At 63.8% G+C, this 20,995-nt stretch overlaps 2 protein-coding genes across 7 annotated transcripts; both read right to left on the bottom strand.

Annotated features, from left to right (window-relative positions):
• Positions 1-5,329: 5,329 nt before the first annotated feature.
• GJB4 (gap junction protein beta 4) lies at positions 5,330-7,605 on the bottom strand. Of its 2 annotated transcripts, none has more exons than XM_041738734.1 (2): positions 7,545-7,605; positions 5,330-6,440 (listed from the first exon to the last, which is right to left on the bottom strand). In XM_041738734.1, the coding sequence occupies exon 2, from the start codon at positions 6,370-6,372 to the stop codon at positions 5,572-5,574; it is 801 nt and encodes a 266-aa protein (XP_041594668.1). In that variant the 5' UTR covers positions 6,373-6,440; positions 7,545-7,605; the 3' UTR covers positions 5,330-5,571. The 2 variants fall into 2 exon arrangements, with proteins under 2 accessions (XP_041594668.1, XP_041594669.1); XM_041738735.1 differs by lacking the exon at positions 7,545-7,605 and adding an exon at positions 7,082-7,168.
• A 1,264-nt stretch (positions 7,606-8,869) lies between these two features.
• On the bottom strand, positions 8,870-20,427 carry GJB5 (gap junction protein beta 5). 5 transcript variants are annotated; one of them, XM_041738756.1, is made up of 2 exons: positions 20,382-20,427; positions 8,870-9,947 (listed from the first exon to the last, which is right to left on the bottom strand). In XM_041738756.1, exon 2 carries the CDS (start codon positions 9,918-9,920, stop codon positions 9,099-9,101), a length of 822 nt encoding a protein of 273 aa, XP_041594690.1. In that variant the 5' UTR covers positions 9,921-9,947; positions 20,382-20,427; the 3' UTR covers positions 8,870-9,098. The 5 variants fall into 5 exon arrangements, with proteins under 5 accessions (XP_041594690.1, XP_041594688.1, XP_041594692.1 ...); XM_041738754.1 differs by lacking the exon at positions 20,382-20,427 and adding an exon at positions 11,692-11,748; XM_041738758.1 differs by lacking the exon at positions 20,382-20,427 and adding an exon at positions 11,692-11,725 and having other exon boundaries at positions 8,870-9,944.
• Between the last annotated feature and the right edge of the window lie 568 nt (positions 20,428-20,995).

Below are 20,995 nucleotides of genomic sequence, written 5' to 3'. Positions count from 1 at the left end.
GCCCAACTTATTTGTGACATAGTCCTTTTTAAATCCGTGAATGATACTGAGAACTTTATTTTCTGCCATAAAAGCCTGGTTGCATAATACTAGGTTGCATCACTTAAAAAAAAATCATCTGGTAGGTGTGTATTTGTCATCTTCATGACATAACCACTTCCTTTATTGTTCTTAAATTTTTTTTTTTTAAAAAAGATTTGCCTACAAAGACAATACTTGCTATTGTAAGGTCACAGCACCAGGAGTAATGGTTGAATCTGTGAGAAATGTCTTTCTCTCCATTTTTTTCTGATTCTACCCAGTGACCTCCACAAATATCTAAGACTTCATTGACTGGAGTTATTTCAGGCTAATGAGTTTCCCCCAAAGAGCATTCGGTTGTTCAAAATGCAGTAATTGAGAGCATGCCCCACAACGTGGGAGACTTTGTGAGGACTTGGATGTAAGATCCTTCTGACCCGAGGGATAATTTTGGAGCAAAGTCTTATCCCATGCTTGACAATTCCCAAGTCAGCATTTCCCGACCAGTCCTTTCCTCCCCGCCATCCCATAGCCTACTAGACATCTCCACCTGGGTGCATTTTTATCGAGTGCCTACTACGTGTCAAGTGCTCTTCTCGGTGCTGGTGGATAAAGGAGTGTACATGACAGGGTCCCTGTTCTCAGGAGCGCATCCTAGTGAGAAGACACTGAGAACAGACAAATGTTAAACAACATTTCATTACTAGTAGATGCTATGAGGAAGATAAAATGGGGTCACGTGGCAGAGAGTGACTGTCTGTGGCATACGGGCATCACTGGGGAGGGTGGGTCAGAGATCGCCTCCTGGAGGAGATGTGGATGACAAGGAGACAAGTCATGGGAAGCTCTGCGGGGGAAGAATATTGCCAACAGGAGCCAGTGCAAAGCCTCTGAGATGGGACAAGACCAGCGTAGGGTGCGCGGAAAGGGGAGAGCCAAGGAAGAAGAGTTTGGGGAGGCAGCCAGGGCCTAACCGTGCAGGTCACGGCAATGGATTTGGCCTATTTTCATTTCTTATGACCATTGTGGGAAGCCACCGGGAGGGTTTTAAGCAAGAGAGTGGCTTGACTGATCTTGGCAGAAGATGTCCCAGGCTGCCGTGGGCAGGAGGGACCGCAGGGGAGCAAGACAAGAGGCAGGGAGCCAGCTTCTGCAGCTACGCAGGTGTTCAGTGAGGTGGCTTGGCCGGCCGGGGTGGTGGTGGGGGAAGCACTCGGAGATGGTTGGGAGGGAATGGACTTTGAATTTGGAGTTATACCCAATGTGACTTATACTAATGGAGTGGATGTGGGGAATGAGGAAAGAGACGCCGAGGTTTTTGAACTGAGCAGCTGGGTGGATGGGGACATCACCATCCAAGGCGAGAAGACTGGGAGAGAGCATGAATCTGTTCTGTGTTGGGGGGATTAGGAGTTCTGCTTGGGATGGCCCACAGGAAGTTGGATGCATGAGGCCAACACTCGTGGGGGCGGTTAGGTCTGAAGGTATAAATGTGGGAGCCATCAGTTTTATAGATGGTTTTATAGCTGCTACTGGAGAAGATCACAGAGGGGAAAAGAGGGTAGAGAACTGGGCCCTAGGGCACCCCGCATTTGGAGATCAGTGAGAGGAAGAGGAGGGATCGGTGGAGACCAAGGAGGACCCCTTGCAAGGTGGCAGGGAAGCCAGGAGGGGCTGCTGCCCGGAAGCCCGGGGAAGCCGATGTGCCAGGAGGGAGCCCTCGACGGCCAAACGTCACTGAGGGCGTAGGATGAGGATGAAGAGCTGAGCCCTGGACTTGGCAGCTTGTTGGCCATTGGTGACCTTGGCAAGAATGGTCCTACCTAAGATGGGTAAATGCCATAAGGGAGTGGAGACGGCAAGTGTAGACAGCCTTTAGGGAGTTGAGGTTTTTTGTAAAGGGGGTGGTAGCTGGAGGACAACGTGGTGTCAAATGGGAAGTTAAAAAAAGGAGAAAGGGCATTATAGGGTATTTACGGGCTGGTGGGGCAAGACCTGCCGAGCCCCGTCCAGAGGAGGCGAGAGGCGAGGCTCCAGTGTCCAAGTGAAGGGGGTACGAGGAGCAAGGATGCACATCCGCGTCCCAGGGGGGAGGCGGAGTGGATGGGAGGCCAATGCTGGCCTCCATGCTGAGGAGGTTTCCGGGAACGGAGGCTGGAGCTTTGGGGCAAGAGAAGGTATGATACGGTCATCTTGGAGACGATGGCTACAGTTTTAAGAAATGTAGAATTTGCTGGAGGGCCTGGGTGTCCGCCTGAGGTTCGCGGTCCGAAATCTCCCCCGAAACCCACCGGTCCCGGTCGCTTTATTGTCCAGGTGCTGGGGGACGGGGTGTGAGCACGCCCGTGGGAGGCTGCGCAGGGCAACGAGGACGGGTGCAAACACGGGAGTCGAAGCCCGGGGAGGTGGGTGTGAGGTGCCAGGTCCCCAGGAACGGTAGGTGGTGTAGCATCGGAGGGAGAGACCCCGGGAACCCGGGGTGGGCGGGAGGGAGGAGATGACCGGGTGCCTTATTTATCTCCCTGATGCCACGTGTCTGCGCTGTGTCATCCACGTGTCCCGCAAACCTGCTGCTCGGCCTTGTCACCAGGCTTGCTCTCCCTCCGCCTCGCACCCCCTCCTGCTCTGCTTGGCAAAATCCTCTTCTTTCCCCAGGTGTCAGCTTCAGGAGTCTCAGGGAAGGGGCGCCCGGGGGCTCAGTCGGTGAAGCGTCTGCCTGCGGCTCAGGTCCCGATCCTGGGGGCCTAGGATCGATTTCTTTTTTTTTTTTAATTTTTATTTATTTATGATAGTCACACACACAGAGAGAGAGAGAGAGAGAGAGAGGCAGAGACACAGGCAGAGGGAGAAGCGGGCTCCATGCACCGGGAGCCCAACGTGGGATTCGATCCCGGGTCTCCAGGATCGCGCCCTGGGCCAAAGGCAGGCGCTAAACCGCTGCACCATCCAGGGATCCCGGGCCTCGGATCGAGACCCGTGTCGGGCTCCCTGCTCAGCGGAGCGTCTGCGTCTCCCTCTCCTGCACCTGCTTCCCTCACCTGGCCCCTGAGTCTGTGCACACATTCTCTCAAATGAGTAAATAAAATCTTTAAAAAAGTAAAGAAGCCCCAGAGCCGCTTGTCCTGTGCCCCCAGACATTGGATCCACCTTCCCCCACCCCAGCACCCCGTGCTCCCGGGCGGCCCAGGAACTGTCCTCTCGAGACCAGAGATTGTATCTGATGCCTCCCAGATGAACCCTCGGTGCCCAGCGTGGGGCTTGTCACGTAAACGTGAACAATAAATATTTGTTGACTGGAATCCACTGGGAGATTCTAGGGGTGGAGCAGTTTGGGTGAAGACAAGGCCCAGGTGTGGTCCTGTGAGTGGGCAGCTAAATGGGGCAGAGGAGGAGGCCACGGGAGACGCCGAGCATGGAATGAAGAGGACAGAGTGACCCCCCGGGCGGTCCCCGCAGCCCTGGGCTGTGAGGGGATCCCCAAGACCCTGACTCGCGTCCTCATGTCTTCAGGGAGTGAGAAGCCATGAGGGGTGGCGATGCGGGTGGGGTGGTGGTGGGGGGACAGATGGCAGGGGCCGGGTGTGAGGGTAGGGCTGGGGGTGGGGGCCACTTGAGAGCATGGGGGGCGGTTACTGGGGATGGAAGCGCCAGAGCCCAACTCTTTGGGGAATCCTCGGGGTCCCCTGTGGCCTCCAGCTGCCCGGATGGTGCTCGGGGTCAGGACCTGGGCCTCTGGGAACAGCACCCACAAAGAGTGCTCCTCGGATGGTCGGGTTCTGGGCTCCCCCCACCCCGCCCGGTGGAGCGCTGGGGACCGGAGTGGGGACTCTGGACTCTTGGCTGGCCTGAGTCATGTGGGGCCCTCAGGGTCTGAACTGGTTCTGGGGCTGGGCAGTCACGGCTCTGGTCAGCATTGGAGGGGGGCCGCCCTTATTTACTGTGGTCAGTGGATCCCCTTTAAATGGACATGCATTCCCCAGCTGCTGTGAACATAGGGTGCTCCTGGCTTGAGGCTGCCCCCCACCCAAGATTGACTCCGGTTGACTAGGAGTCACCGACCTGCCCCCGGGGCGGCTGGGAGCCAACGACGGGCCGGTACGGGAGCTCGTTCCGAAGCCTGATGCCCCCTCTTCCTCCAGTGGGGACAGCTCAGTGCTGGGATGGGTGGTCCCGCGGCCTGGCAGCCCGCCGGGGTCAAGGCGAGTTTCCCTGAGCCCATACCCAGCTCAGCTCGGCCCCTCCCTCGCGCTCCCCTCGCCCTCTGCTCCTCACACACCCCGATTCCTGCCCCCCTCTCTGCTTCCAGGGAGTCTGACCTAAGACCAGGTGGGTCCTGATGTCGTCCCACACCTGGGGTTGGGGAGGCTCAGGGGCTCCCTCCAGACCCCAGGAGAGACGACCCTGTGGACTCAGCCCACCAGTCTGCACTTGGGCGGGGGCCTCTGCGCTCTGGGCCACTTCCTTAGCTACAAATGCAGCATTGAGGCTACCCTCACTCGGAGCAATGGTGATGGGACTTGGGAACCAAGGAGGGGCCGCGCGGGGTGGGAAGGGTTCAGCTGAGCATGAGGCCCCTTCCGCCGTGCGACTTGTAGCCCGCTGACCCATGACCAAACAGTTCTTGGAGGTGGCTGGGGAACGGGGTGGTCAGCGTCGTGCTGGGGACGGGCTCACAGATGGATGGCGAGCGGCCTCCAGGTCCCGCATGGGCGGCTGGGCAGCTGTAGGTGCCCCGGGGGCTGCTCCCTGGGGGGTCGGCGGGGGGATCTGGGGCTCGGAGGCAGGGCCAGGCTGGGGGGGGTGGTTTTGGGGGTGCCAGGGGCTGGGGTGCAGCTGGGAGGGTGAGGGGATGCATGCCTGGGACACAGGAGGGGCGTTCCTCCGACCTGGGGCTCCGCGCGGGTGTTCTTGGGAGGCCCCGCCTGTGGGCGAGACCCGCACCCTGGGCCCGGCCCCGCCCTGGAGGGTGGCTTGCCTCCCCGACTCCTGTGCTGCGGGAAGCAGAAGCCTCCTGCAGCCACGCGTGCCTGGAGGGTCTCCCCCTGAGAACTGGCCTGCATTGGGCCTGGGGTCCCCCAGCTCCCAGCCTCCTGCCAAGTCCAGGGACCCCTGGGGCAGCGTCTCGGCGCTCCCCACCGCGTCCCGGGGCGCACCCTACATGCGTGTGACCTGTGTGCTGTGGGGTGTGTGTGTGTTTATGACACGTGAGCTGGGCCCCGAGGTTCCGGGGTCAGGTGCCTACCGAGTGGTTGGGGCCTCCGTTCTGAGGTCCACTGCGACACCCCCGACCCTCAAAATACCAGGAAAATCATGTTTATTAATGGCTGTAACATACCCCACTGCCAGGTACAAAATTCCCACCAGCCGCCAACCTCCCTCCCCCTGGGGCCTCGGACACCCTGCCGCGCCCCAGCCCTGGCCCCTGGCCGGGCTTCCTGAGCCCTGCCACTGTCTTCCTCACCTGTCCTGCCGCCGAAGAGATGCCACTGCCTGGCCGTGGCCTTAGGGAGCAGCCCGCGGGCCTGGTGGTCCTCGCTACCCATTTCCAGGCTATGGGAACCCACCTGCATCCATCGAGGCTGACCCCGCCTTCATGAGGACGGAGTTCCCGTCCTGGGGGGGCTCTCCCTGGGAGAGGGCATAGGGGGGGCACGTATCGGGCAGGCGGTCCCGGTGGTGGGGCCGCCTGCGCCGCGGACCGAAGGTCTCCAGGCACCTCTTGCCCACCAGGTAGGTGACCTCGCTGAGGTTGAGCAGGATGCAGATGACGGCCGTGGCCACCATGAAGTAGGTGAAGACCTTCTTCTCGGTGGGCCGGGAGATGTAGCAGTCGACCGTGTGCGGGCACGGGGCCTCGGAGCAGGCCACCACGCGGGGCATGTCATAGTCCTGGTACAGGCGGTGGAAGATGTACAGGAAGCCCGAGTCGACGGCCGCCTTGAAGATGAGGCTCAGCAGGTAGGTCCACCACAGGCCGCCGCGCTTCTTGCTCGGGTTGTCGTACAGCGACGGTGCGCCGGGCCCGTGCTTCAGCCGGTGCTTGCGCTCGCGCTCCTGCCGGTAGGCCACGTGCATGACCACGAGCAGCGACGGGCAGGTGACCAGGATGAGCTGCAGCGCCCAGAGGCGCACGTGCGACACGGGGAAGAACTCGTCGTAGCAGACGTTGGGGCAGCCAGGCTGCCTGGTGTTGCACACGAAGTCCTTCTGCTCGTCGTCCCACACCTCCTCGGCCGCCACCACGTACACCAGCACACGGAACAGGAACACCACTGACAGCCAGATGCGGCCCAGCGCCGTGGAGTACTTGTTCACGCCGCTCAGGAGCCCCTGCAGGGACGCCCAGTTCATGCTGGGGGAGTCCGTGGGCCCTCGCGGGGACCGTCGGCCGTTGGGAGCACCCGCTCGGGGCGTGGAGCCTGCAGAGGGGGGCCCGGGGTCAAAGAAGGGGCCTGTGACCATGTCCTCATGGCGACGGCATCAGGGGGTCGGGATGGCCGTCCTCGGGAAGTGGCCGAGCTGCCCTTGACCCCTGTCTTCTAGCTCCAAAACCGGGGCCTTGTTTATGCTACAAAGTCATGGATACGGCTGCTCCCGCCCACTTCTTTGACCCCGACTCTCGGCCCTGCGGGTCACACGACCGCTGCTCTGGATACGGGCAGAAGGTCTGGGCCGGATGACTGCCCCCCTTTGAGCTGCCAAGGGCAGCAGTGGCGGGAGTGAGGGGCTGTGTCAGCGGAGCCGGGTGTGCGGGGCGCGTTCCCATCAGCCCCTCTCTCTGGCCGACCCCGATGACATCAGGACATCCCTCAACAGGAGCAGGCTGTTTGGAACCGTGGGGGGCTTGGCACCCCCCCACCCCTCCCTGCAGGGGTGCAGACTGTCCTGACCACGAGGCTTCCTCTGGAATTCCAACCATTTGGGCTTTAGGGAGGGACTGGGGAGGGGACAGGGCAGGCTCCGGCTGGTGGCTGCCTCCTGCCCCCACCACTGACCTTCCTCTCCCCTCCTTCTCTGTCTCCCCTTGTTCCGCTGGGCTCCATCCCCCACGCTCCCTTACCTGGAGCACCAGCAGGTCCAGCTCTGGCCCCGGCTCGGACCTCGGCCTCCACGGACCTGGTGACCCTGGGATGTTTCCTGAGTGCCCTCCTTTGTCCTTCCCGGCAGGACGGGGACAGGACTCTGCGGCCTGCGCACCTGGCTTGGGCTGTCAGCACAGGGATTGCGGCTCTGCAGCCCACCCGGCAGCTCCCAGCCCCTGGCCTGCCCCGGAGCACGATAGGCCTTGGCTGGACGGCAACTCCCCCTTCCTGGGGCCTCCTCTTTCTCGTCTCATCTCCAGTCCTCTGTCCTCCCTTTGGTCCCACAGGGCATCCCTTCCCTGCTCGTGGCTCCCTTGGGGTTTCTCCAGAGATCCTCCTCCCCGGGCCCCAGCCTGCAGCCCGAGGTGCTGGGGATCCTCTGCCCGTCGGGTCCCTGCCCTCCAGCCCGGTCCCCTGCCGGCTGCCCACATGGCTCCTCACCTTTCCTGGGTCTAGCAGCACCTCGCCTCTCTGTCCCAGGCTTGTCTGTCTGCCTGAGGGCCTCCCGGGGGCAGCTTTTGTTCCTCGCTCCTGTGCAGGGTGGAGCTTTCTGGGCCAATGAGCCAAGGGAGAGTGAGCGGGTGGGCAGGCGGGCGGACTTCCCCGGGCACATGTTCAGAGCAAACACCTGGGGCCCTTCTCCCCAGGCCCACGCCCTCCCTGCAGCCCGATGGGCATGGCTGGTCTGCTGGGCTGGCAGGCTTGCGGGTGAGACTGTGCGCCGGTGGGGGCTGGGGGGGCAGCGCAGAGCCCAGAACCTGCTGCCCCGATGCCCGGGCCCAGGTCGGCCCAGCACCCCTGGGTGTGGCCCCGGCCCTTGCCGTTGCCCTATTGCCCCCGGTCCCTCTGGCCCCAGGACACTCCTCTGCCCTCTTCTCCAGAAGCACGGCTCCGAGGTCCTCTGCATCGATGGGATGGGGCCACCGGGATGTACGGGGGATCACATCCCACCCCACTGTGGACGTATCTGGGGTCAGAGCTTGGGCCGCTGGTGGGCTGCATAGGGGATGGGGGGGCCGATTATGGTTCTTTCAGGGCAGGAGACCCATGGCCCCTGGCGGGGGGGAAGGGGGAGACGAAGAGTGTGGGGCGGCAGCCAGAAGTGCCCCAGTTGTCAGGACCTCGCCGCGGGGCCTGTCGGGCCGAGCCATCTTTCCCGTACTTCCCAGTGGGGGCGGCGTCCCGGCTGGCCGTGCTGGCGGCTGCAGCGTGGAGGTTAATGTGCAGCCAGGGAGGGGCTCCCCTGCTTCGTTTCCCACAAGCATTTATTGAGCACTTCCTAATACCAATGATTAACATTTATGTGGCCTTTTACAGCTGGCTTCCCCTGTCCACCCCGTGAGCTCATCCGGGGCCTCCCACCCCCGCCCCCAGGCTCTGTATTATTAACCCATTTTGGAGAGGAGCTGAAGTCCCTTTCCCAGCCTCCCCAGTGCAACCCGGGTGCGGATGCAAGTGTTTGGACTCAAAAGTTCACGAACTTTCCATTGCAGTCCCCAGCTCCCCCCACCCCACACTGTGCAAAGCCCTGTCACGTTTGCAGGAAGCCCTCAGACCTCAGTTTGCAACTGCAGATGAAGGGTTGTCCTGAGCATGAGCAGGGGCAGGACCCCCACCAGGCCTGGGGGCCCTTTTCTGGGGGGGGAGGCCCCTCCTCTGGGTGGGTCAGGTGTAGCCTTTGCAGGGGCAGAGAGGTTGACCCAGTGACCTGAGAAGGGTCACAGGGGCCGAAGGACCGAAGGGCACCTTGAATCAGGTGGATGAGTTGACCTTTATTAAGCCTTGACCTTGTACCCTCGTCCCTGCCGCCCCCCGGAGGTCCCGGCCCATCCTCACGGCTGCCTCCCTGTGATGCGGGCGTCGCCCCATCTTACACAGAAGGAAGCTGAGGTTCAGCAAGGAGGGGGTCACCTGCCGAGGCCCCACAGCTGCAGCAGGTGCAGCCCCCCTCCCCGGGGCGGCCCCTGCGGAAGAGGTGGGCTCCATAGGTGGCTCTCACAGGATGGTCTTCTTCACGTGGTCCCGGGGGCGGTTGGGGGAGAGGGGAGGCTGAGGGTCGGAGCCCAGCAGGAGGAGGTCGCCCGAGAGGAGGTCGCGCCCCGCGCGGGAGGAGGCGGTGCAGTCCGGGCAGCGGCACGCGCCCTCGGCCCGGGCTGTCCTCGGCGCCAAGCCCTCGGTGCACCTCTTGCCCACCAGGTAGGCCAGCTCGACAAGGTTGAGCAGGATGCAGACAACGGCCGTGGTCACCATGAAGAGCGTGAAGATGTTCTTCTCGGAGGGCTTGGAGATGAAGCAGTCCACCGTGTTGGGACACGGAGTGATGTGGCACTTGACCACGCGAGGGAGCGTGTACTTGGGGTAGAAGGAGTGAAACACGCACAAGAAGGCGGCGTCCACGCCCGCCTTGCACACCAGGCTGCAGACGTACGTCCACCAGAGCCCGCCCCGCTTCTTGCCGGGGTCCAGGTAGAGGCGGCCGCTGCCCTCCCCGGCTGCCTGGCGATGCTTCTTCTCCCGAGCCTCGCGGTAGGCCACGTGCATGAGCACGAGCAGCGACGGGCAGGTGACCAGGATGAGCTGCAGCGCCCAGAGGCGCACGTGTGACACGGGGAAGAACTGGTCGAAGCAGACATTGGTGCAGCCGGGCTGCCGGGTGTTGCAGTCGAAGTCCTTGTGGTCATCGCTCCACACGCGCTCGGCCGTCACCAGGTACACCAGCACGCGGAAGATGAAGACCAGGGACAGCCAGATGCGTCCGAAGGCCGTGGAGTACTTGTTCACGCCACTCAGGAGCCCCTCGAACACCCCCCAGTTCATCGTGGCCCCGGGTGCGGGCTGCTCCTGCTGGGAGAGAATCGAGGTTTCCCCGTGGGTAGCACGCGGGCCCTGAGCGCCTCGCGCGGGCGGGTCACCCGCGTTCCAGGCCCGCGGCACAGCGGGGTGGCTTCTCTTACTGTTCCCGGGTTACAGGTGGATGAGACGGCGGGCCGGGGGTGTCTACGGCTGCACAACGACCCGCGCTCACCCGGGCCACGAGGTGCACATCCCCTAACAGGGGCCCGGGGAGCCCCCCTTTCCTCCAGGGGCCCGGGGCTGGTCCCCCTCCGCTCCCCTGTGCTCAGGGGGGTTGGAGCCTCGGGAAGACTCATCTCCTCCCAGCCCCTCCTCAGGGGAACCCTCTCCTGCCCTTTATTCGGGGGAGGGGACTGGGCTGTGGAAGTTGCTGGAACTTTGTCCCCGGACTCCCATGTGGTCTAACACTCAGGAGGCATCCAGGCAGCGTGACGGGATCCCGGGGGCAATGAAGGGTAGGGGTGGGGTGGGCGGGGTGGCGGGGAGACGTTGTCCTCCTCCTACAGCCCTCCTGCCGGAGCCTGCTGTTCCGGGGACTCCCAAACTGCTGTTCCAGGGAACCCCGCCCCAGCGCTTGGCACCAGGAGCCGTGAGAGCAGGGAAAGGGCTCTGCGTCCCAGAGAGGGAGGTGCCCGCGGGTCTGCGACGCTCAGTACTCCCTGGAAGTGGCCAGGCTAAGGCGTCTACCCCAGGGTGCCCCCCAGGGGAACGTGTAGCAGAGCATGAACTTTGGGCACGGAAACCATTTTTTTAAAAAAAATCATTATGTGGAGCAGTCGTGTCAAAACAGCAAAGTGAAACCCACGGCTTCACGGGGGGAGCCGGCCACGAAGGATTTACCTCCGTTTGCTCGGAGCCGGCCCCACGTGCTGTCTGGGGATGCTTTGGCCTGGTTCCCAGGTCGAGGGGGGGCATGGGGGTGTCCCCGGAGGCCCCGGCGTGCCGGTCACACCTGCTGGGCTCCCCCCGGAGTCCCCGCCGCCCCTCATGGGGTGGGTGTAACGGGCTTATGGAGCTGTCCTGACCGCTGGCTCCAGCCGAGCAGCGTGGGGTTAGGGCCGACGTCCACGGGGTGTGTGTGGCGCCCGGGCGCCGTTATGAACACTTCGCCGGCACCCATGCAGCCCGTGCGTGACGGGGGTGATGTTTTCTGCCCCCAACTTACCGGGGAGTAACGTGCAGCGCGGGGAGCAGCGGAGCGTCCGGGGTCCCCAAAGGGGCAGGAGGCCGCTTGCCCGGCTGCTCCGGGCCACCCCTCCCGAGCGCGGGACACCGGGCAAGGAGGCTGGGGGCGTCTCTGTTCCCACCGGTCTCTCCGCGGGCCCGTCTACACCACCTACCACTTGGTCATGAGTCATCAGCTTGTCTGCTCCATCCCGCCCAACGTGGGCGGGACCCCTGGCGGCCTGACAGGAGGCTCCAGCCCCTGGTCCCCTGGAGGCTCTGGCCCAGCCACCCGGGGTGTGGTGGGGCGAGGCCCAGCAAGCCCAGGCGGCGAGAGCTGTTGGCGTGCCCGCCTCCCGACACCCCTGCGAGCCCCTCTCCCACTCGGTCCCTGGCTCCTGCACCTGCTCGGCCGGGCGGGGGCGTTGGGAGAGGCCGGGCAGGGGGCAGGACCTTCTGTCCCTCCAGCATCAGAGCCCGGGGGCTCGGCAGTGTCCAGGCCCCCCCGCCCTCCCCACTGGGGAAGTCCCCCTGCCATGTGCCCCAGGTCCTCGCACGCAGGGGACCTTACCGAGCACTGCTCCTCAGGGCCCTCAGCGCGGGCTGGCAGCCGTCGGACCCAGCAAGGGCTGCGACTCACGGGAGCTGGGAGGGACGGTGTGTCCCGCGGGCCGCCTGGGTGTGTCCGGCCTCGGAGGAGGAGCTGCCCCTGACACCGCCATTGGCTGGGCCGCGGCTCCCGCACTGCCTCCGAGGAGGCCCAGGAGCCTCGGGGTTTGAGGCTCGGTCTCCCCGGGGCGCGGAGCCCGGAGTCCACACCCTGTGGGGGGAGAACCGCAGGGCCACGCAGAGCCCCTGCTCGTCCTCTCGTCCCCGGCCGTGTGCGGAGGCAGCGGGGGCCCGTCCTGCCTTCCCCTCCTTCCCTAACCCCTGGGAGTCCAGGGGCCGTGCCTGGGCCTCCCACCCCTGTCTCCAGCACGTGCGGCGGCAGCATTCATGGCCACCCTGCGTGCCTTCCCCTTGCTGTTCTCATCACCTGCTACTCCTCCAAGAAGCCTTCCCTGACTGCCGCTCTAGGGGACTTAGGGGCCTCCCCTCTGGGCCCCGTGGCCTTGACCTCCCACATCGTCTCGGCTGTCCTGGAGCACTTGACCTCAGCCGAGCTCCTTCCAGGTAGGACCCACCTATTGGATGAACAGGTCAACCCACAGGGATAGGGAGTGTGAGCAGGACGCAGAGGCCAGCCTGGGCCCCCAGGAGCGCACCCCTGGCCTCCGGGGCAAGCTAAGAAGCCTAGACCAGCTGACAGGGCCTCACGGCCGCCGAGGGGCCTTGGGGACTCCCCTCCCCCGCCCCCCACGGCTGTTGGAACCCAGTCCACGCTTCGTGCCCCTGCGGGGGGTACGTGCAGGGTTGTGCAGAGAGCCGCCCCTCCCTCAAACAGGCATGCGCACGGAACCCCCACCCCAGCATGCACACAACGGCCTCTCCACCAACCGTGGTTTAATTTCAAGAATCGTTGCTGAGACCCTGCTGCGCGCCAGGTGCTGTGTTAGGTGTCGGGCTCCCACACAATGGCGGGATCCGAGAGCCCCGGTGGGCATGCAGGGGGGCGGAGACACAGCAGGGTCCGGATGGGCTCAATGGGGAGCCTCAGTGGGACGAGACAGGCCCTGTCCAGAGCAGGTGCCTCCCTGTCCGATGGCGGAGGCATATCAGGGAACTGCCTTAAGGCAGGGGACTCCTGCATCTGGGCCCTCACCCCTGCATCTGGACCCTCACCCCTGCATCTGGATCTCACACTCCTGCATCTGGACCCCATATATTCCTGCATCTGGACCCTCACCCCTGCATCTGGGGCCTCACCCCTGCATCTAGGCCCCATACACCCCTGCAATCTGGACCCTTATCCCTGTATCTGGACCCTCACCCCTGTATCTGACTCACACCCCTGCATCTGGACCCCATATACCCCTGTATGTAGACCCTCACCCCTCTATCTGGACCCTCCCTCCTGCATTTGGACCGACACCCCTGCATCTGAGCCCCATATACCCCTGCATCTGGAAACTTGCTTTTGCATCTAGACCCTCACTCCTGCATCTGGACCCTCACCCCTCATCTGGACCATCACCCCTGCATTTGGGCCCTCACCCCTGCCTCTGGATCTCACACTCCTGCATCTGGATCTCACACTCCTGCATCTGGACCCCATATATTTTTGTATCTGGACCCTCACTCCAACATCTGGGGCCTCACCCCTGCATCTAGTCCCCATACACCCCTGCATCTGGACCCTCACCCCTGCATCTGGGTCTCACACCCCGGCAATCAGGACCCTTACCCCTGTATCTGGACCCTCACCCCTTCAACTGGGCCTTCACCCCTGCCTCTAGGCCCCATACACCCCTGCATCTGGACCCACACCCCTGCATCTGGACTCACATCCTTGCAAGTGGACCTTCACCCTTGTGTCTGGGCCCCATATACCCCTGCATCTGGACCCTTACTTCTGCGTCTGGACCCTCACCCCTGCATCTGGACCTTCACCCCTGCATCTGGGCCCCATACACCCCTGTATTTGGACCCTCACCCCTGTATCCGGGCCCCATACACCCCTGAATTTGGGCCCCATACACCCCTGTATCTGGACCCTCACCCCTGTATCCGGGCCCCATACACCCCTGTATCTGGACCCTCACCCCTGCATCTGGGCCCCATACACCCCTGTATCTGGACCCTCACCCCTGCATCTGGACCCTCACCCCTGCATCTGGGCCCCATACACCCCTGTATCTGGACCCTCACCCCCGCGTCTGAACCTCACCTCTGGTCCTTTCAGATCTGGGTGGTTTCCCTCTTCCCCGAGGCATAATGAGACGTGAGGGTGTCCTGTCCGATGGCGAGCACAGAGCCGAGCAGTGACTGTGCGTGGCCTGCGTGGCCCCAATGCCACCTCTGTCTCTCCCTGTCCGTGTGATGCCCCAGTTTCTTACCCGCATGGCGGGACAGTGACAGCACCGGCCTGGCAGGGCTGGGGTGCCGACAGGGCAGCTAGTGGAGGTACAGGGCTCGGACAGGGCCGGGCACAGGGAAGCCATCCCTAGGATGACCTGTGACGTCGGGGAGCGGCACTGCCCCGGTCACGGCCAGCACCTGGGGGGCCCCCCAAGAAGTGGCTTCCCGCCCTTGTGCTTGCTCTGTGCCTCTGCGCCCGAGACATAGGGGAAGGGGGCCGGTGTGCCCACTGGCGGTCTCACGTGGATGAACGTTGACTTTGGGGCAGAAAGGCAAAGCTCAGGCCAGGCAGCGATTGCCAGCGAGGGGGGGCGGGGAGCACCCCAGACCTTGTCATCAGTGCACAGACACAGCCTGTCATCCTACCTGCCGTCCCAGGTGCCCTTTATCAGCAGGCACCCTGTCCCTTTCTACGTCCTTCCCCCAGCATGAGTCCCAAGTATAGGACAGAGGACACGCTGGGGAGGCTGCGGAGCAGCACCGGGAGGGGCCGGAGGGACGATGACAGGTCAGGCCTCGGAGGCAGAGGCACGGAGTGTGCAGAGCTGTTCGCACATAGCAGATGCGGGGTGCCTGGCCCGCTCCTCCCGCCAAGGGTCCGACTCCTAGCTTCGGTTCAGGTCACCATCTGGGGTCCTGGGACTGAGCCCCTGCACACGCAGGCGCGCGGCTCTGGGCTCAGCAGGGAGTCGGCTTGCAGATTCTCTCTCTCTCTGCCCCACCCCCCGCCAAAGAAATAGATAAATCTTAAAAAAGAAAAAAAAAAAGCCCAGGGAAGAGCTTTAGGGAGAGGGCTGGGTGGGGGCACCACAAGGTGCCAGGAAGGTGGCGAGAACAGCCCGGATGGCGAAGGACCTAGGCCAGGGAGCTAAGGAGTGTGGGGGACCCCGAGGGCGGAGGGAGGCGGGAGGGATGGAAGGGACTACGCGGTAGGGCGGGCACCCCCGGGTCCCCTCCCTCGCTCGTGATCCTAAGGCTCCGCGAGGTCACCATGGACACCGAGGCCCAAGCGCTGGAACTTCACCAGCGGGGGACACGCCCGGTTAGGGTCTGTGGGGTTTGGGGTGCAACACGTCCGGCAACCAGCCCGCACGCGGCCTCGGGTTACGGGTGTTTCTGCGCAAACACAGCGTGTCTAACGTATGGTGTGGAATCGCAGCCCACGGCCGGGAGTCTCCCCGGAACCCGCCTCATCCAGCAGGTGCGTTTCTTCCCTGGGGTCACCACCGCCCCCCGTGCTTAGGAGCCGGACGGTCTGTGCTGCTCCCCAGGGGGCCCGTTCAAGCGGCAAAATCGCCAACCGAAAGCCCCCAAAGGGGAAGGCGCGGCGATCTGTCGCCCTCAAATGGCTTCGTTCAAGTCCTGGAGGCGAGATGGGGCTGCAGGGCGATCCTCGTGGGCCTTGGCTGGGGTCGTGCGCGTCGGGTGGCAGGCGGGGGCTCAGACCGGGCGGGGCGCTGTGCACCTATGTGCGTCCCACCTGGGCTGCGGAGGCGAAGGCGCTGCGTGTATCCATTTGGGGGTGACACAAATACATTGTAGCGAGTGGACGGACTGCTGAATAGGGACTCCGGACGGTTCTAGAGAGCTTACCCTGTCCGACAGAGGGACCCATGACGCAAGGGAAGAGTTAGCCCCGTTGATTTGGGCGGAGGGGGGGACGTAGTTGGTCAGTAGGGCCCGTGATGGGGCCTGAGTGGACCTGAGTGGATGCAGGGCCGGGCGTGAGGAAGGCCCCGCAGGTTCCCGGGTCGCTCGCTAGTTTGGGTGACTGGGCAGGTGGTGGGTCCATGGCGCAGGTTAGGGGTCTAGAGGGAGAGCTCGCGGGTGTTTGGGGGAAGGGAGGGTGGGGCACGGGTTCCTTCCGGATGTTCGGGAGTGAGCGCAGCCCGTGGTGGGGGCGAGGGGGTGGGGGGCGAGGATGCTGGGGCTGGGGACCTGGGGTGGGGGCGACGGAAGCCCCAGGACGTGGGGTGCGTGCCAGGTGGTGAGGGAACAGGGTCCAGGCAGAGGTTGGGGAGCACTGACGTTTCAGGAAGCAGGCCACGGAAAGCAGGCATAGAAAAGTAGTAGTGAGACAAAAGAATAAGAAGCTTGAGAGTAAGTGGGTTATTATATCCAATTCAATCTTCCTCCTCAAATAGGCCCTACACAAATACCTGGCCTCTTTGACTTGCCTTCTTGACTTTTATCCTCACATTGGCTAAATCATACTTTTCTTCAGGGTCTTGATTTAGAAGGCTAAATCAAGAAGCAGGGCGGGCAGGGAGGGGCGGGGGCCCCCACAGAGGCCAGTTGGCCCCGGTGACTTTTGGCAGAAGAGCTCAGCAGAGCCGTGAGGCAGAGGTCAGAGGGCCGGGCTCCAGGACACGCGGGGCGCAGCTCCCCAGGAAGGTGGGGGCGTCGGGGGGCAGGAGGGTTAAGGTTTCCTCCTCTGCAGGGAGGTGGGAACACATGGAGGGAGAGGCCGGGGCCATGTGACCACAGGCAGCTCAGGCCTGGCCCCTCTGCCCTCCATGTTCTCCCGGGTTCCCCAGGCCCCTGTCCCTGTCCTGTCCCATCCCATCGCTGTTCCATCCCTGTCCCCATCCGGTCCCATTCCATTCCCGTCCCCACCCATCTCTGTCCCATCCCCATCCCATTCCCATCCCATTGCCATCCTTGACCCCATAACATCCCTGTCCCCTCTCCGTCCCTGTCCTGTCCCTGTCCCTATCCCCATCCCCGTCCTGGTCCTGTCCCAGCCCTGTCCTGTCCTCATACTTCCCCATCCCCAGTCCATCCTGTCCCTGTCCCTGTCCCCATCCCCACCCCCACCGTATCTCTGTCTCGTTCCCGTCCCATTCCTATCCCATTCCCATCCCTGTCCTGTCCCTGTCCCCTTCCCGTCCCCATCCCATCCCTGTTCCATCCCCGTCCTGTCCCCATCCCATTCCCATCCCGTTCCCATCCCTGTCCCATCCCTGGCCCTGTCCCATTCCCATTCCCATTCCCATCCCATTCCCATTCCCATCCCATTCCCATCCCCATCCCGCCCCCATCCCCACCCTGTCCTGTCCCCGTCCCATCCCTGTCCCATTCCCATCCTGTTCCCATCCCCGTCCTGTCCCTGTCTTGTTCCCATTCCCGTTCTGTCCCATTCCCATCTCGTTCCCATCCCTGTCCCCGTCCTGTTCCCATCCCCATTCTGTCCCCGTTCCCATCCTGTCCCTGTCCTGTCCCCATCTGTCCTGCCCGGGCACTCCTGCCTCTCCTCGTTGGCCCCACAAGCCCCGGCTTGGGCCCCCCTCCCTCAGTCCTCACTTGGGGACACAGTTCTGGCTTCTTGTGGGGTCAGCGCTGCCGTTTCCTGCCCATCCTCCCGGGTCACAGGTGTCGGGTGGGTGAGGGTGCTGACTCCTGGAGACCAGCCCCCTGACCCCGGGCTCCTTTCTAGGTGCAGCCGGCAAAGGGCAGTGTGGGCACTGTGCCTGAGACCCCCCTGCTGACCAGTGACACCACGGTGCCCAGAGCACACTCAAGTTTTGGTCCGTGGGGCAAGAGACGTTGGCCCGTGGGGCCCGGGTGGTGCCCGTTCCCTCCCGAGGGAGAGGTGGAAAAGCGACCATGGCCTGTGAAGTCCTAGCACGCGGGCCTCTGCCCCCTGCGTTCTTGGCCCGCTCCCACCCGAGGTTCGTGCTCCAGCTGCACTGGCCTCTCTCTTCCCACAACATTGGGATCTCTTCCCCACCTCAAGGCCTTTGCACATGCCATGATCCTCTTGCCTCACGTGCCCTGAGCTGGCATCAAGGCAGAACCACACCTCATGGGAAGGCCCCTCCCGGAAGTACCTCCCTGGACCTCCGACACTGCTGGGTCCTCTGCCAGCCGGCCTTTCTGCACGCGGCTGCCCTTGGTGGCCGTATCCCAGCTGCACCTGTAGTTACGGGGTGCTCGGGTGTCCCGGAGGACGGGCCCAGGGGCTGGCCACGGGAGTCGTGCTCACTCATGTCTGCTCCACGTGGCACGGCACCTGGCCCGAGGTAGCTGCATCGTAACTGAGGATAAACGAACGAATGAGTGAATGAATGATTCTGTTTATCAAGAGGAGAGAGCCTGTGTCGGGGGGAGCCTGTATCTGGAGAGCCCGTGTCTGGAGGGGCCCGTGTCCGGGGGGGCCCATGTCTGGGGGGGCCCGTGTCCAGGGGAGCCCGTGTCCGGGGCAGCCCTAGGTCTGTCCCATTGGCCCGACAGCAACCCCGTTTCCTGGGGGAACGTACTCCCCCCTCTGCCCAGCCGCCACCGCCTGACCCACGGGGCTTGCCTGGGGCTGGGACACCGGTCACCTCTTGCCCCACAGATCAGCTCACTGTGACAACAGAACCCCCACGGACCTCCTAGGGGTCCCTCCTTGGGGATCTTGAACACAAGACGGGGTCAGCGTCCCCGGTATAACTCGGAGAGGTTACGGCTGTGCTGGCAGGATGAGCCTCCGAGGACGGAGGGGGCAGCGGCGGTGGGAGGAGCCAGGGCGCGCTCACAGCACCTGCACCCCGTCCAGGGGTCCACAGAGCCTCAAGTTTTCCCTCCCCGCAGCACCGAGCCACGAGCTTGTCCCCCTGCCGGAGCCCTGCTGGCCTGGGTTTCTGTCCCCTGCAGCCAAGGACACTCCGCGTGGCCCCGGGGTTGCCACTTAACGGAGCCCGGTGCACAGTACGTGTTTACCATGGGTTCGTCTGCCGCCTCACGCCCTTCGGGCCCCGCTTCCCTCGTGTGTGTGTGTGTGTGTGTGTGTGTGTGTGTGTGTGTGTGACGGGGCGACGGTCCCTCCTCCGTGGGTCACAGGTCGCCAGTAACCGCGAACGCACCCCGCACCCCGATGCACTGTTGGAAAGGGAAGCGGGAAAACCAAAGGGAGAGGATTTGTCAGGGGCGAGGTGTCCCCGGAGGAGGAGCCGGGGAGGGCGAGGCGCCTTGGGTGGGGGTGCTCGGGGCCCTGGGGGCGTGTGGATGGACGGACGGACAGACGGCCGGGCCCGGGCTGCTGCCTCTGGAGCCGCATGAAGATGGTGAGGACGAGGGGAGCGCAGGAGGGGTGGCTTGGGGAGACTTCGTTGTTTCGAGAACCGATAGAAGGGCAGAGAAGAGAATCCGTGTTTATCGCGGGTTAGGAGAGGGCCTGGGGGTGGGAGGGCTGCTGCCGTCCAGGGGTCCAGGCTGGCGGCCCAGGGGGCGCCTTGTTCCGCCCTCTGCTGCGGAAGAAACGCTTCAGTTCACTGCCGGCGTATACAGCTGTGGAGGTTCCACGTGGACACTGGCTGGGACACGGGAGGTTCCGGCAACAGGGGGCCCAGGGGCCCTGATGGGGCACCTGCCCTCTCCCCTCAGGCGGGTCACCTGCTCGGCACTGGGGTCACCTGAGATCGTAAACTCTGGAGTCCCGCCCGCAGCCCTGCAAGGCGGGCATCAGACCCACTTCCCAGGTGGTGACACTGAGGCCCAGAGGTCATGCCACCTCTCCGGGCCGCAGTCAGGGAATGACGGATCCCCGAGTCCATGGCCCTGCCCCGGCTTGGGGGCCGCGGGGCCGCATGTAGGGGGAGCGGGTGGAGAGGTTTGGGATCAGTGACTGGGGAGGCGGTGCTGTGGACAGAGGCCGGGAGGCTGGAGGTCAGACGTGGGGCCTCGCCAGCTGGATGTGGCTGTGGGCAGTCCAGGTGCAGAGGGGCCACCGCCCAGGTAGCCGAGGCACGGAAGCGGTCCTGTGTCTCCATCTCTCACATCCCAGCCTGTCCTGGGGGGGCGGGGGCTCTGGGGAGCAGGCCGGGCCAGGCTAGGTCGGCTGTCGCACAAGGTACCTGGTCCCTTTAGAAGTGGAGCAGGACAGCCGGTGGGAGCTGCCCTCTGCGGAGCTGGGTGCCCGCTCGTTTCCCCTCCTCCGGACCCCCAGCTGCTGGGAGCGTTTTGACCCCAGGCCGTGCAGGGCCGCCCAGCAGCTGCTGCCAGCATCTCAGGATGGTTCCTTAAGGGACAACCCCGAAGGCGAGGTCCGGGCCCAGCGGGGAGCTGGGCTGTGGGGCCCCCACACGGCAGTGCCACCAGGCGTGGCCCACGAGGACCCGTGGCACAGGGGGTCAGCGTCTAGACTATGCTCACCCAGGATTTTGTCCCCTGGGAGGCCACTCCGGTGGCCTCTGCGACTGTGCCTGTCACGTGCTGGCAGCCACCCCCCTCCCCGAATTCAGCATCCCTTTGAATCCTTACCAAGCGGCATTTGCAGAGTCTTCGGAGGCACAGAGAGGGTTGTAGGTCGCCCGAGGTTGAACAGTATGTTCCAGCCAGAGCTTCCCGACAGCGGGGCTGGGGCACTTGGTCAGAGCTGTGCCCCCCAGAGGGACCCGTGGCAGCAGCAGGGCCCCCAGATCTCTGGGGCAGAATCGGCCCGACGGTGGCCAGGAGCTGGGGAGCCAGCACCCTGACCTCGGCTCCAGGCCCCTGTTCTGGTGGCTTCTCGGGCGTTTGATCTTCGCGGCTCTGTGCATCACTGCTGCGTCCTGACGCCCTGAAGGCCTGGGAGGCTGTGCTGTCCCTTTACTTTGTAGGGACGCTCTGTCTCCTGCGGCCTCCATGCCTGCTGCTCCCCGTGTGCGAAGGGAGCGGCCCATTGGCCCAGCTCCCCTTCTACGGGCCGGGCCACCCTTGCATCCGGGCAGGCGAGGCAGGGTGGGGGTGGAGGTGGGTGGGGGGATGTGCACAGGCCTGAATGGCTCCGTCTACACTGCTGCTGTGGCTGCGGCTGCTTGGCTCTGAGTCCCCACCTCTCCTGAGCGACCTCCGGCAAGTTACTTTCCTGGGCTGTCGGTTCATCCTCAGAGGTG

The sequence above is a fragment of the Vulpes lagopus genome, chromosome 23 (genome assembly GCF_018345385.1).
Source record: "Vulpes lagopus strain Blue_001 chromosome 23, ASM1834538v1, whole genome shotgun sequence".
Classification (NCBI taxonomy): Eukaryota; Metazoa; Chordata; class Mammalia; order Carnivora; family Canidae; genus Vulpes; species Vulpes lagopus.
The sequence above is the reverse complement of the archived record's forward strand: the minus strand, read 5'-3'. Positions and strand labels throughout refer to the sequence as shown.